This window comes from Eschrichtius robustus, chromosome 6 (assembly GCF_028021215.1).
Source record: "Eschrichtius robustus isolate mEscRob2 chromosome 6, mEscRob2.pri, whole genome shotgun sequence".
In the NCBI taxonomy this organism is placed as follows: domain Eukaryota; kingdom Metazoa; phylum Chordata; class Mammalia; order Artiodactyla; family Eschrichtiidae; genus Eschrichtius; species Eschrichtius robustus.
In genome coordinates this window covers 145608690-145621715 of record NC_090829.1, presented here as the reverse complement: position 1 = coordinate 145621715, position 13026 = coordinate 145608690, and the positions used below count along the sequence as shown (strand labels likewise).

The 13026-nt window shown below is 53.7% G+C and overlaps 1 protein-coding gene across 1 annotated transcript in view; it reads left to right on the top strand.

Annotated features, from left to right (window-relative positions):
• Nucleotides 1-13026, top strand: part of DNMT3L (DNA methyltransferase 3 like) — a 33305-nt gene that overhangs the window by 9943 nt on the left and 10336 nt on the right. The window contains exons 3-9 of the mRNA XM_068545708.1: nucleotides 8217-8503; nucleotides 8711-8800; nucleotides 8963-9052; nucleotides 9382-9426; nucleotides 10135-10214; nucleotides 10290-10402; nucleotides 11205-11376. Of these exons, the coding sequence (XP_068401809.1) occupies nucleotides 8217-8503; nucleotides 8711-8800; nucleotides 8963-9052; nucleotides 9382-9426; nucleotides 10135-10214; nucleotides 10290-10402; nucleotides 11205-11376 (877 nt within the window). The remainder of the gene's footprint in view (nucleotides 1-8216; nucleotides 8504-8710; nucleotides 8801-8962; nucleotides 9053-9381; nucleotides 9427-10134; nucleotides 10215-10289; nucleotides 10403-11204; nucleotides 11377-13026) is intronic.

The following is a 13026-nucleotide window of genomic DNA, read 5'->3' as shown; positions in this document are numbered from 1 at the left end:
GGGAACGCAGAGTTTTCCAAAACAACTGCGCCATTTTGCATTCCCACCAGCAACATGTGAGGGTTCCAGTTGCTCCACATCCTTGCAACTCCTGGTGATGTCTGATTATGGCTATTCTGCTGGGTGTATGGTGGCATCTCACTGTGGCTTTGATTTGCATTTCCCTGATGACTAACGTTCTTGTGCTATTGGCCGCTGGTGTATCCTCCTGTGCAAAATGTCTGTTCAAGTCTTTTGCCTGTTTTAAAAAATGATTTGTTTGTATCATTGATTTGTCAGAGTTCTTTACATATTCTAGATACAGATTTTTGTCAGATATTGTGAAAATGTTTTGAGTATTTTCTCTGAGTCTGGGAGTTGCCATTTCATCTTCTTAGGTTTTGGTATCTCCTGGCCACAGCCTGCAGCCCTGCCCAGCCCCTGCCAGGCCCGTCCTCTGCAGGATCAGGACATGTTAAGTGGACAAGAGGATGAGCCCTCGCCCGGCTGGGGAGCCAGCCTGGGACGTGCCGATGGCCTGGCGCTGGGAAGAGCATGACCTTGGAGTGACGGGACGGGGACCCAGCCGTCACTGTGCAGGAGCGGAAAGCGTGGAGGGAGTTTCCAGGTCAAAGAGCCTCTGGCTGGCACAGCCACACCAGTGTCCCCAGCCTCCGCCTGTGGCCCTGAATCCCCCGTGCAGATGCTGGCCACCCACTGGCCCCACTGGGAGTCTGGCAGGCTGGGACCTGGGCCACGGTGGGCCGTGAAAACGCACACTGACACCAGTGTTCTTTGGGGACACCCCTTCCAGCAGGTCCCCACCAGCTCCCGTCCCGTTGAGCGTGCAGGGAATGAAGCAGAAAAGTGACCTGCTCCGGGGTCAAAGGGGAGTCCCCTGAGGATTACGTGTGAGGGTGAAGGAAGGGAAACCCCCAAAATGTCCCTCAGCGGAGACAGGTCAGCATCAAGGCCACCCTCCAGACAATGGCCGAGCCAGGGGGAAGGTGGGGCGGCTGCAGGGCCCTGCACGGTGTTTACTATGTGCTGCAAATTGCAATGCGGTGCGTACAGGGTGACTCGATTATTGTGGTGAAAACAAGAGAAGGAGAAAGAAAACCTCTCCGTCTGGAAGGAGACATAACAGGTGTGAGCCCTGGGGCAGGCGGGAGATGGTGAGATGGGGCTTCACTATTTCACCTGTACACTTAAATATGGTTTGAATTTAATAACATGCACAGATTAGTTTTTACGTGAAAAATAGGAAATAAAGTATGATGGAAAATATTCATAGCACCAAGTAAAATATCAGATAATTAGGAATAAAGATAGGAAGAGATCTGCTGTACCCACATTTTACGTTTTATTTATTTTTATTATTTATTTGCTTGCATCTCATTTTATTAAGGTATAATTAACGTATATAATTTTTTAAAAAGAAGAAACAGAAAGAGACACCATGCTTCTGGATTTCATTTCTTAATTGCATTTTAAACGGCGGTTCTTCATATCTACGGAACAGAAGCAGACTCACAGACGCAGAGAGCAGACTCGTGGCTGCCAAGGGGGCTGGGGCGTGGGGGAGGGGTGGAGTGGGCGTTTGGGGTCAGCAGATGCAAACGCGTATTTATAGAATGGATAAACAACAAGGTCCTACTGTAGAGCACAGGGAACTATATTCGGTATTCTCCGGTAAACCATAATGGAAAAGAATATGAAAAAGAATACATATACGTATAACGAATCACTTTGCTGCATAGCAGAAATTAGTACAACATTGTAAATCAACTATACTTCCATACAATTTTTTTTTAAAGGCAGTTCTTCCTTAATTATTCTCTAAAACGAATGTAATTCCAATTGAATTACTCAAGGGGTTTTAGAAGTTGAGTCTCATGTTCTTTTGGAAGATGAATGAGCAAGAGACAAGACACCTTTGAAGAGGATCAAGCTGCCCCAGATAAAGTATTAAAAAGCTACAGTGAGGAGGGCGGGAGGACTGGTGCAGAGAGACACAGATGGCTGGTGCGAAATGCAAAGCTTAGCACGAGATCCAAACACAACTGTGGATTGTTAGGTGATAAATGCCTTGCATGGAATATGTTGGAGGGGGCAGTAGATGGACCCGTCGATAAATCATGTGACACGTATATGAGGATTAGGTAATATCTTTAATACAGAGAATTCTCAAATCAATAAGAAAAAGACAAGTACTCAAGAGTTTAAAGAGAAAAAGAAGCAGAGAAGAGACACTTGATTTTCATAAGTTTTATTCCACAGCCCAACAGCAACAGGGGCTGGAATCCAGCATCATTTCACCATCTACTTTGGGACTTTTTGAATATCAGTCTATAAAAACGTATAGCCTGTGCACAGATAATAAAAATGGTGTTTTCCACTGAGTGTTTATAAATGTACTATGAGGGGACTCCCTTGGCGTAAGTGGGCTTGGAGGAAGGGCAGGTTAAATCCAGTAAGCGGGTGGGTCATCGCCATGTTCTCAGGGACATCAGCGCAATGACGCCACCACGAACGGGGGTCCCAGACAGCAGCCCTGCTCCCAAGGCTTCCCCACGGCAGCTCTGGATGGGGTGCTGTTGGGAAGGGGAGGTGCAGGGACCTGGCGCCCTGAGGCCTCTCGTCGGGCAGTTGGGAAGATGTGCAGTCACCGTTTTAGCCAGGAGGGGGGGATGTCTGGTCACTTTTGTGGGTGGCGGAGGCCCCAGCTTTTGTGCTCAGACAGACTGGGAAGGGGTCTTGTCTTTTCCACTCCCCTCATCACTGCACAGAGTGGCCTGTCTGAGGCTGTGCCCTGTGAGGTCGCTGGCATCCACCGGGAGCACCAGGACACCTGGCTGTGAGGCCAGGCCCTTCTGAGCCGTCAGTGGCTGCCTTCTCTCTCTCTGCATATTGAAAGCATCATTAGTGGTCAAGACAGCGGCAGGCTGGGCGGAGGGTCAGACCAGAGCCTGAGGACCAGTGGGTCACCTCGTGGTCAGGCCAACACAAAGGCCAATTCCTCTTTTACCCCCACTGCACTTTGTCTTGGGGAGAAGAATGAATGTTCGTTCATCCATCCATCCGTTCCCCCGAGAGCATCACAAAACACCACCACTCCCCTCCCACTAGTGTGAGGTGGGTCATGTGACCTGATGTGGTGACTGAAACATGGGCGGGTCCCTGTGTTCCCTTCCCCTGCCCTGGCTGCACATTCCAGATAGGAGAGGGCACTGGCCGTCAGTCTGCCCCACAGGGGCCAGGACCATGAGGGTCAGGAGGAGGGGACAGGACACCAGCCTCTGCTGCTGCAGCCCTGGGTCCTGGGTCGTCAGTGCTGCAACCTAAGCAGCCCACCTGCTGATGTGCCCAGCCTTGGGCCAACAGCCGGCAGCTTCTCCCACCCTCCAGAAGCACGGTCATGGGCAGCCTTGGGAACAGGATGCCCTGGTCAGATCAGTCGGGGCCAGGCTGTATACCATCCCCTGCTTGGAGGTTCACAACTTCCATCACTGAGCCTTCCATCATAAAGGCTCTGATAAGTCCCGCAGGAAACGCACCCACTTAACATTCCACTTCCCCCAACCCTATTTCAACAGAGACTCTTCCCTTCATGGAACATTTATAGACACTGCATGTGGAGTCGTATGCCTGAAGCACCAGTGGGGGAATCAGCTCCAGACACGCAGGATGACTGAGCCCAGCCGGTCTCCCCAGGAGCCTGTCTCCCTGGGAGCTTAAACGTGCAGTGAAAGCATGAAGACCTGGAGTCGCGAGCCCGCTTAGTGGGGGCGCTGGGCTTTGCACCCCCCCACTTCATCCCGTGCCCTGGCCCACAGCCCGGGAGACGGGGCAGTCTCTGCAGCGCCTCCGCCTGAATGACATACAAGCAGCCAGGAGCCCAGGCCTGACACCTGCAGACAAAGGGAAAGATCTGAACCCCAGTCCCTGATGGCCCTCGTGCTCTTGTGGCCTCCCTCATGCAGCTTCTGGACAGTGGTCCCATCGTCCCCCCACCAGTGTACGCTCCCAGAGAGGCACGGCTCCACCCGCTGCCAGGCCCCCCCTCTGCTTCATGTGCCCAAAAATCCTCTCCAGATGCCTGATGTGTGCCGCGAGACCCCCTGCTACTCTGGGGCTGTGCAGGAATGCAGAAGGACAGCATGAGGACCGAGCAGGGTAGGGGGTCTCTCCCCATCGCCAGGAAACCTGGTCGGTGCCCCGGCACCAGGACAGGATCCTCCCAGGCCGTACATAGCCGCCCCCAGACCCAGCCTTGGGTGAGGGGCCGAGCCCGACAGGAGTCAGGTGCCGTTCAGGATGCCTTTGGGCCCAAAAGCCTGTGAACCGAACTGAGATCAAGCTGTGGGTCACCCTGTCAGGCCAGCAGCCAGAGGGTGACCACCAGGCCAGGCGGGACCTAACCACAGGCCCACTGTGGCTCTGACGGTGTGGAGGCTCACGCAGGGGCGTCAGCAGGTCCTCACTGGGCCCACGTCAGCCCTGCAGAAGTCCCGGCCAGGGAAGGCAGGGGTATCAGGCAGCCAGGGCTGGGTTGGGAGGGACTGGGGTTCACCCAGGAAGCTTCAGAACTGCCCCTCGCAGAGCGTGGCCACTGCTGGGTGTGGGGCCATAGGGGGAGGTTGAGCTGGCAGGTGGTCCCCATGGAGATGGAGGCCTGCTTTGTGTCCTGCCCTTTGCTCCCATGCATGTGATTTTCAGGTTTCCTGGGGTGTCCATGGGTGAGGACAGGGGTACCCTTGGCTGGCAGAGGGTCCTGACATGTCAGGGTCTGATGCTGGTGGTGGCCTCAGAGACTGAGCTGGTCACCAAGAGGCCAGCTCCTCTGAGGCCTGTTTCCAAACCACTAGGGCCCCCCCACCCCATGCCCCCCCCCCAAACAGTGCTGGTCTCTGCCAAGCTGCAGCAGGGCATACGGTGACCCGAGACCCTGACAGGAAGGCACCTGCCCGGGAGTGTCCTGGGTTCCCCCCACCCCCGTACTTGTCCACGTACCGTAGGTGGAACCTTCCAGGAACCTCTGCTCTACATCACCAGGCCAGGTGATCTTGCCCCCAGGACGCCCTCCCTGCTGTTTGGGTCCAACAACGAGAAGATAGTCCCTTCCGTGGAGTTGGAATGGGCCCCTGGAATCCCCACATTCCCCTTCTGTTACAGGAACAACATGGACAGGGCAGAGTGGGGAGCAGGGGTGTGACATGGGAGTTGGGTGGTGTGGTCAGGTGACAGAGGCCTGCACCCCAGTCACTCCTGGTCCTTATAATAATTTTTAATCTGGAGTCCTAGTTAAAAAACAAAGCTAAACTAAGTAAAAGGAGGAGAAGGCAACCAAGACAATGTACTCAAACATGGGGAAAATGATTTCATCGTCATCATCAGTATTCTCTTCCCTCCACTAAAAAAAGTTTTAATAAACTCTTGTAGAATAAATATTCTAAAATATTTAGAAAGATATGCTCATGGATTGAAAGAATTAATATTGTTAAAATAACCATACTAGCCAAGGCAATCTACAGATTCGATGAAACCCCTATCAAAATTCCAATGGCATGTTTCACAGGAATAGAAAAAACAATCCAAAAATTTATGCGGAACCACAAAGACCATGAATTGCCAAAGCAATCTTGAGAAAGAAGAACAAAGCTAGAGGTGTCACACACCCTGATTTCAAACTATATTACAGAGCTACTGTAATTAAAACAGTATGGTACTGGCACAGAAACAGACACATAGATCAATGGAACAGAATAGAAAGCACAGAAGTAAACCCACGTATATATGGAAAATTAATTTATGACAAAGGAGCCAAGAATATACAATGGGGAAAGAACAGTCTCTTCAATTAATGGTGTTGGGGAAAACTGGACAGTTACATGCCAAAGAATGAAACTGGACCACTATCTTACACTACACACAAAAATTAACTCAAAATGGATTTAAGACTTGAACATAAGACCTGAAACCACAAACTCCTAGAAGAGAACATAGGTGGTAAACCCCTTGACATCTGTCTCGGCAATGATTTTTTGGATTTGACACCAAAAGTGAAGGCAACAAAAGCAAAAATAAACAAATGAGACTATAATCATACTAAAAAATCTTCTGCACTACAAAGGAAACCATCAACAAAATGAAAATGCAATGTACTGAATGGGAGAAAATATTTGAAAATCATATATCTAATAAGGGGTTAATATCCAAAATATATAAAGAATTCATATAGCTCAATAGCAAAACAACAAGCAATTTGATATAAAATCTAGGCAAGGAATCTGGATAGATGTTTTTCCAAAGAAGACATACAGATGGCTAACAGGTACATGAAAATGTGCTCAACATCACTCATCAGGGAAATGCAAATCAAGACCACAGTGAGTTACCACCTCACACCTGTCAGAGTGGCTAGTGTCAAAAAGACAAGAAATAACAAGTGCTGGGGAGGGTGTGGAGAAAAGGGGATCCTCGTGCACGGTTGTGAGAATGTAAACTGGTGCAGCCACCACGGGAAACAGTATGGAGGTTCCTCAAAAAAGAAAAAACAGAACTACCATACAATCCAGCAATTCCATTTCTGGATATTCATCCAAAAACAAGGAAAACACTAATTTGAGAAGATATCTGCACCCCCATGTTCAGCATTATTTACAGTATTCAAGACATGGAAACACCCTAAGTGCCCATGAATGGATGAATGGATAAAGAAAATATGGTGTATGTATACAATGGAATATTACTCAGCCATAAAAAAGAATGAAATTTTGCCATTTGTGACAACATGGATTGACCTTGAGGGCGTTATGCTAACTGAAACAAGTCAGACAGAGAAAGACAAATACCATATGATCTCACTTACATGTGGAATTAAAAAAAAAGCAAACCTGGGACTTCCCTAGTGGTCCAGTGGTTACAACTCTGCGCTCCCAATGCAGGGGGCCCAGGTTCGATTCCTGGTCAGGGAACTAGATCCCGCTGCAACTAAAGATCCCACATGCCACAACTAAGACCTGGTGCAGCCAAATAAATAAATAAATATTTTTAAAAAATCATAGAAACAGAGAAGGTGGTTGCCAGAGGTGAGGACTGAGGGGTGGGCGAATGGGTGAAGAGGGTCAAAAGATACAAATTTCCAGTTATAAATAAATTCCCATAGATAGGGATATAGTGTACCGGCATGGTGACTATAGTCAATAATACTGTGTTGTTAAAAACAGAAACTATTTTAGAATAGTTTGTATCTACGGAACATTTGTGAAGCTAGGACAGAATTCCCCAAAACCCCACCCAGTCTCCCCTATTATTAACATCTTGCATTAGTGTGATACAACTGTTACAATTAATGAACCAATACTGATACAACATTCACTACGCTGATAAGCCATAGTCTACTAGATGCCCTTGGTTTTCCCCTAATGTCCTTTTTCTGTCCCATTTAGTCATCATGTCTCCTTACGCTCTTCTTGGCTGTGACAGTTTTTCAGATTTTCTCTGCTTTTGATGAGCGTGACAGTTTTGAAGAGTCCTGGGCAGGTATTTTGTACACTGTTCCTCCCCTGGAATTTTCTGGTATTTTTCTCACGGGTGGAGGCAGGGTCATGTGTGGGGAAGGAGCCCACAGAGGTGACAGGCCATCCTCATCTCAGCGCCTCCAGGGCAGTACTGTCCACTCCACTCTTGACGTCGACCTTGACCACCTGGCAGAGCTGTGTTTGTCAGGTTTCTCACTGCAAAGTTACCCCCTCCCCCCCCCCCCCGCCTCGCACTGAGCTTTTTACGGGAAGGTCGGGAGGCCCAGCCCACACCCCAGCAGAGGGGGGGGAGTTATGTCCCCTCCAGGCCCCAGCTGAGCTCCCCCCCACTGCCCCTTGGCCCCTCCCACCACAGTAACCCCTCCCCCCAACCTTCACCCAGCACCTTCAACCCCACCCTTGAGCTCCCTAAGCCCACTGAACTCCCTCTGCCCACGCCTGCCCTCCTGCCCCCTCCCCCAGCCCTAAGCCCCGCCCCTAAGCCCACTGAACTCCCTCTGCCCACACCTGCCCTCCTGCCCCCTCCCCCCAAACCTCAGCCCCGCCCCTAAGCCCCCCACCCCCCACCCCCGCACTCAGTGCCCCATTACTGAGCCCCCCTCACCCCGCCCGCGAGGCTCTCTTCACCCCTCCCCACCCTGGGGACTCTCCTCCCCCTCCCCCCTCCCCAGACTCCCTAACCCCACCCAACAGGAGCACACCCACACGAGCCCCCCACCCTTCCAGCCAACACCCAGTGGCACTGAGGGCTCCCCCGACCCTCCCCCCTCCCCCGCCCCCGCACGTCACGTCACCCTTCGCACCCCCCACGCCCAGCGGGCCCAGCACCCCAGGTTCCTGCTGGTTTCTGGAAGGCCCCTTCCCAGGTTCCATGGCCCTCTCCTCCCCGGGAACCCTGAGCCTGGAAACCCTGGCTGACTCGGACCCTGACCCAGCCCCGCTGCTGGATGAGGAGCCGTGGCCCCCGCCCTGTGAAATCAGTGAGGCCCTTTCTTCTTCTCCTTAGTCCCCCTGCCTTTGAGGGTTGGGTGGGAGAGACCACAGGCTGGGGTCTGGGGGACAGTGGGGCGGCAGGAGCATGGGGGTGGCTGAGGGGCGCACAGCTAGGGAGGACACAGAAGGAGGCAGGGGCCGTGGTGGACCCTGGGCCATTCGAGGCCCCCTGCCCTCCCATTTGTGGGGAGAAGCGGCCCACCTGACCGCGCCCACCGAGTCCCCTCTCGAGGTTGGCACTCCCCACCGGTCTTCCTGCTCCTTGACCCTGGGGGTCGAGAGGGGTGAGTGTCATGGTGGGAGGTGGGTAGGGGCTGGGCTGGGTGGTCTGCTCAGTCCCCGTGCTGGGGGTCTGGGGCTCCAAGACGGAGGCTGATGGGACACTTTCTCCCTGTCTGGTGCACGTCCTGTCTCCTGGTTTGGTGTCCCCACGGCCACTGCTGCAGTCCTGGACCCGGAAGCAGAGCACAGCATGGACGTCATCCTGGTGGGCTCCAGCGAGCGGTCATCCCCACCGTCACCCAGGCTCCGCAGAGGTGAGGGCTCATTTAGGTACTGGATCCATCACTTGGGGTGCTGACCCCAGGCCTGGGCAGTGTCTAGGGTTCCCGGCTTCTGGAATACTCCCACATCATTCAGGAGCAAGAGGGCCCCACTCAAAGCCTCCCCCACCCCACCCCACCAGCTCAGATGTTTAATATGTCACCGTGAAAGGCGGAGGGGACGGGGGGAGGGGGGAGGCGGTGCTGATCCTCTGGTTCCTGTGACTTCAGAAGTCCTTCGCCAAGGACTTGTGAGGCTCATCTCTTGAGGTGTTTAAATTAGGAGACAGGCAGAGGAAGGGGCTACTTATTTTCTTTTCCAGATCTTATTGCATATGAAGTCCAGGTTAACCAGCGAGACATAGAAGGTGAGCATCGCACACCTGCCCAGGTGAAGGGATGTCAGCCAGCTGAGGAAAGACTTGCAGCCTCACTCATTGTCCATCCCTGGAAGAGGGCCGTGGACGCCGCTGGTGCCCAGCTCGTATCCCCTCCACCTGTCCCAAGGACCCTGACACTTCATTTGAAGTGTACACTTCGGTGTCTTTTAGTGTAATCACAGATAGGTGTACCCATCACTACAATCTAATTTTAGGGCATTTTCGTCATCCACAAAAGAAACTGGTACCCATCAACAGTCAGTCCTCATTCCTCATCCCTCTGCCTCCCCTCTTTCAACCCTAGGCAACCACGAATCTACTTTCTTTCTCTTTGGGTCTGCCCATTCTAGATCCCCTGCATTTACATATAAATTTTAGGATCATCTTAGCAATTTCTAAAAAATAAAAAATAAAAAAAGGAAAGAAAGAAAGGAAAAGGCCAGCTGGGATTTTGAGAAGGATCTGGTTTCTCAAAACCAGATTTGGGGAGGCTCTCCATTTTAACACTATTTAGTCTTCTGATCCATGAACATGGGATGCCCTCCCATCTGTTTGATCATTAATTTCTTTCAAGACTAGTTTGTGGTTTTCAGTGTACACGTCTTGCACTTTTTTTGTTATTGTTGAACTTGTTCCTAAGTCTGCTGCTGTGCCTGACGGCATCGTGACATGTTGCCCTGTGGGTTTTGGCCTCAGACATGTGTATCTGCTGTGGAAGTTTCCAGGTGCACACGCAGCACCCTCTGTTTGAGGGAGGGATGTGCACGCCGTGCAAGGTAAGCAGGGAGGCATGGGGCGGCTCTGTGGCGGCCTTGGAGCAGAGGAGGCAGCCTGGCTTTGCCCTCACCAAGGACAAGTTCCTGGAGTGCCTCTTCTTGTACGACGAGGACGGGTACCAGTCCTACTGCTCCATATGCTGTGCGGGAGAGACGCTGCTCATCTGCGAAAACCCCGACTGCACGCGGTGAGGCCAGGGGCCCCGGGGGTCCGGGCAAGGGGTGAAGGACCACTGCCCACAAGCCTGGGAAACCCCCATTCTTCTCAGCTCCGCATCCTGGAGTCCAAGGGGGTTCACCCCCCAAAAGTATGACTTTCTCCAAAGCTTTCCATTTCCATCTCAAATGTTTCATTTAGTGTAGAGCCTTGACTTAGGGGAGGGGGGTGTCAGAAGATCTGTGCTTGTGATTTTCCTTTCTGTTTTTATCGCCAAGACATAGCTGCTCCCTCCGTGGTTAAGTAGGGCAGTGACAGGAAACCCACGCGGCTGGGGTCAGGCAAGGCGTACTCATTCCCTGCTACACGCCAGCCTGAGCTTCACCCGTGGTCCCCTCCCCTCAGTCCTTCTGGGCCATCCTGGTATTTACTGCTGCCCCGCCCCAAGTCTGCAGCCCCGACCCGACCCCGCAGTGGGTGCTCCTGCAGAGATCTTGCCTGGTTTCTCAGGATCTGGAGTTTGGAGGAGGGAGCCAGCTGGCTTAGGGGAGTCTTTGAAATCTGTCACTGCCCACAGCCCCCCTGCTGTCTTCTGCAGATGGCTGGGTTCCCGTCGCTCTGGGTCCCCAAGAGGGACCGGTCCCCCTTCCCCGGGCCACAGCCTCGCCTCCCGCCCCTGCCAGCTCCGTCTTTTCACCTGAGCCCGTGTGTGGCTTCCACCCCTCACTCCGGAGCGAGGAGCAGGCTTGCCTCTGCCTGCAGGACCACCGGGGTTTCACCTGGCGGCCAAGGCAGCGGCAGTCCTGTCGCTGTGGTTCTCTGTTTGACTCCAGGTGCTACTGTTTCGAGTGCGTCGACAGCCTGGTGGGCCCCGGGGCCTCGGGGAAAGTGCAAGCCATGAGTAACTGGGTCTGCTTCCTGTGCCTGCCCTTCCCTCGCAGTGGGCTGCTGCAGAGGAGGAAGAAGTGGCGGGGGTGGCTGAAGGCCTTCTGCGACCGGGAGTCGGTGAGGACACAGCGGGTGCTCGGGCGTTCCTTTCCTCTGGTGACGGGCTGCAAAATGCCCGTCCGCTCCCTTACGCAATGAAGTTAAGGGCTTTTAAGCAAATGCGCTTTTCCCATCTCCTCTTTGTCCGCTAGATGCTCTCTGTCTTCTACAAGTCACTTTCTTTTTTTAAATTTTTTTCTTTTTTTAAAAATTAATTTATTGATGTTTGGCTGCGTTGGGTCTTCGTTGCGGTGCGTGGGCTTCTCACTGTGGTGGCTTCTCTTGTTGCGGAGCACAGGCTCTAGGCGCGTGGGCTTCAGTAGTTGTGGCACATGGGCTTCAGTAGTTGTGGCTCGCGGGCTCTAGAGCGCAGGCTCAGTAGTTGTGGCTCACGGGCTTAGTTGCTCCGCGGCACGCGGGATCTTCCCGGACCAGGGCTCGAACCCGTGCCCCCTGCATTGGCAGGCGGATTCCTAACCACTGCGCCACCAGGGAGGTCCCTCTACAAATCACTTTCGCATGGCAGTTTTGTTTCTTCCAAGCCTGGGAATGAGGCATTTGTAGGACGTAGGAGAGGGGCCCAGCAGAGGTGTGCCTCTAGGTCCAGCAAATGGGAGCAAACGCCCGGGCAGGGTCTCCTGGTCCAGCCCGGACAGCTGGCACGGACGTGGGTCCTTTCCAGGATCAAGGTCGGGAGCCGGGAGCTAGGCAGGAGTATGGGCTCATCATGGTGCGTTGAGCTCTGTCCCCCAAAGATACATCCAAGTCCTAACCCCTGTTACCTGTGAACATGGCCTATTTTGGAAATGGAGTCTTTGCAGGCTCAATTTAGTTAAGAATCTTAAGGTAGGGTCATCCTGGATTAGGGTGACATGAAATGCAATGATTGGTGTCGTCTAACAGGAAGGAAGGGGACAGAGACGCACAGAGGGAGGGTGGCCACGTGATGGGCAGGGCTGGGTGCTCACCGGGGCGGCCTGGGGTCTCGGGCTGTCTCCCCTGTGGTGCGTGGCCAGGCTGGTTCTGGAGAGTCGCCACACACACGGCATTGCTGGGCCACCCACGGGGCCACATGGTAGCCCCACCACCCTGCGCTCCCTGGAACCAGATGGGAGCAGGTGCCTTTATGGTGCTTTTCGGAACAAGGCGCCTGCACTCCCCGTAGAGCCTTCTCTAGGTCCGGCGAGCGGCAGAAGCCCTCCCTCTCAGTGCAGACAGACCCCGTGCTGGCAGACTGCAGGACGGGTTTCTCATGAAGGGAGAAGGGGTTGATGCTCAGAGCTAGTATTACTGCCACTAGAGCCGGAGCAAGCGGGAAGGAGGCACTGCTCCTGCGGCTGCCGCAGGGGACCAGGACGTGTGTCCCCAAGTGCCCCTCAGGGCTGTGCCTGCGCGGGATCGCCCTGCCCTCCTCGCCTCCCCACGCCTCCTCTGGGCAGCCTGCCCTCCCCCACACTCGCCCGCCGCTTCACTCGCTGCTTGCGTTGGGCGCCGTCCACCTGCTCCAGCCCTGGGCAGACCCTTCCCCCTGGGGCTCAGGGTCTCCTGGGACGCCCCCCCTGCCCCCAGGCAGTGCCCCTGCCTAAGCCTGGAATCCCATCCTCAGTTCGTGGGAGGCCAGGCACTCCCAAGTGCAACCTCCTGGGGGTCAGGGGGCGCTGGGGTGCT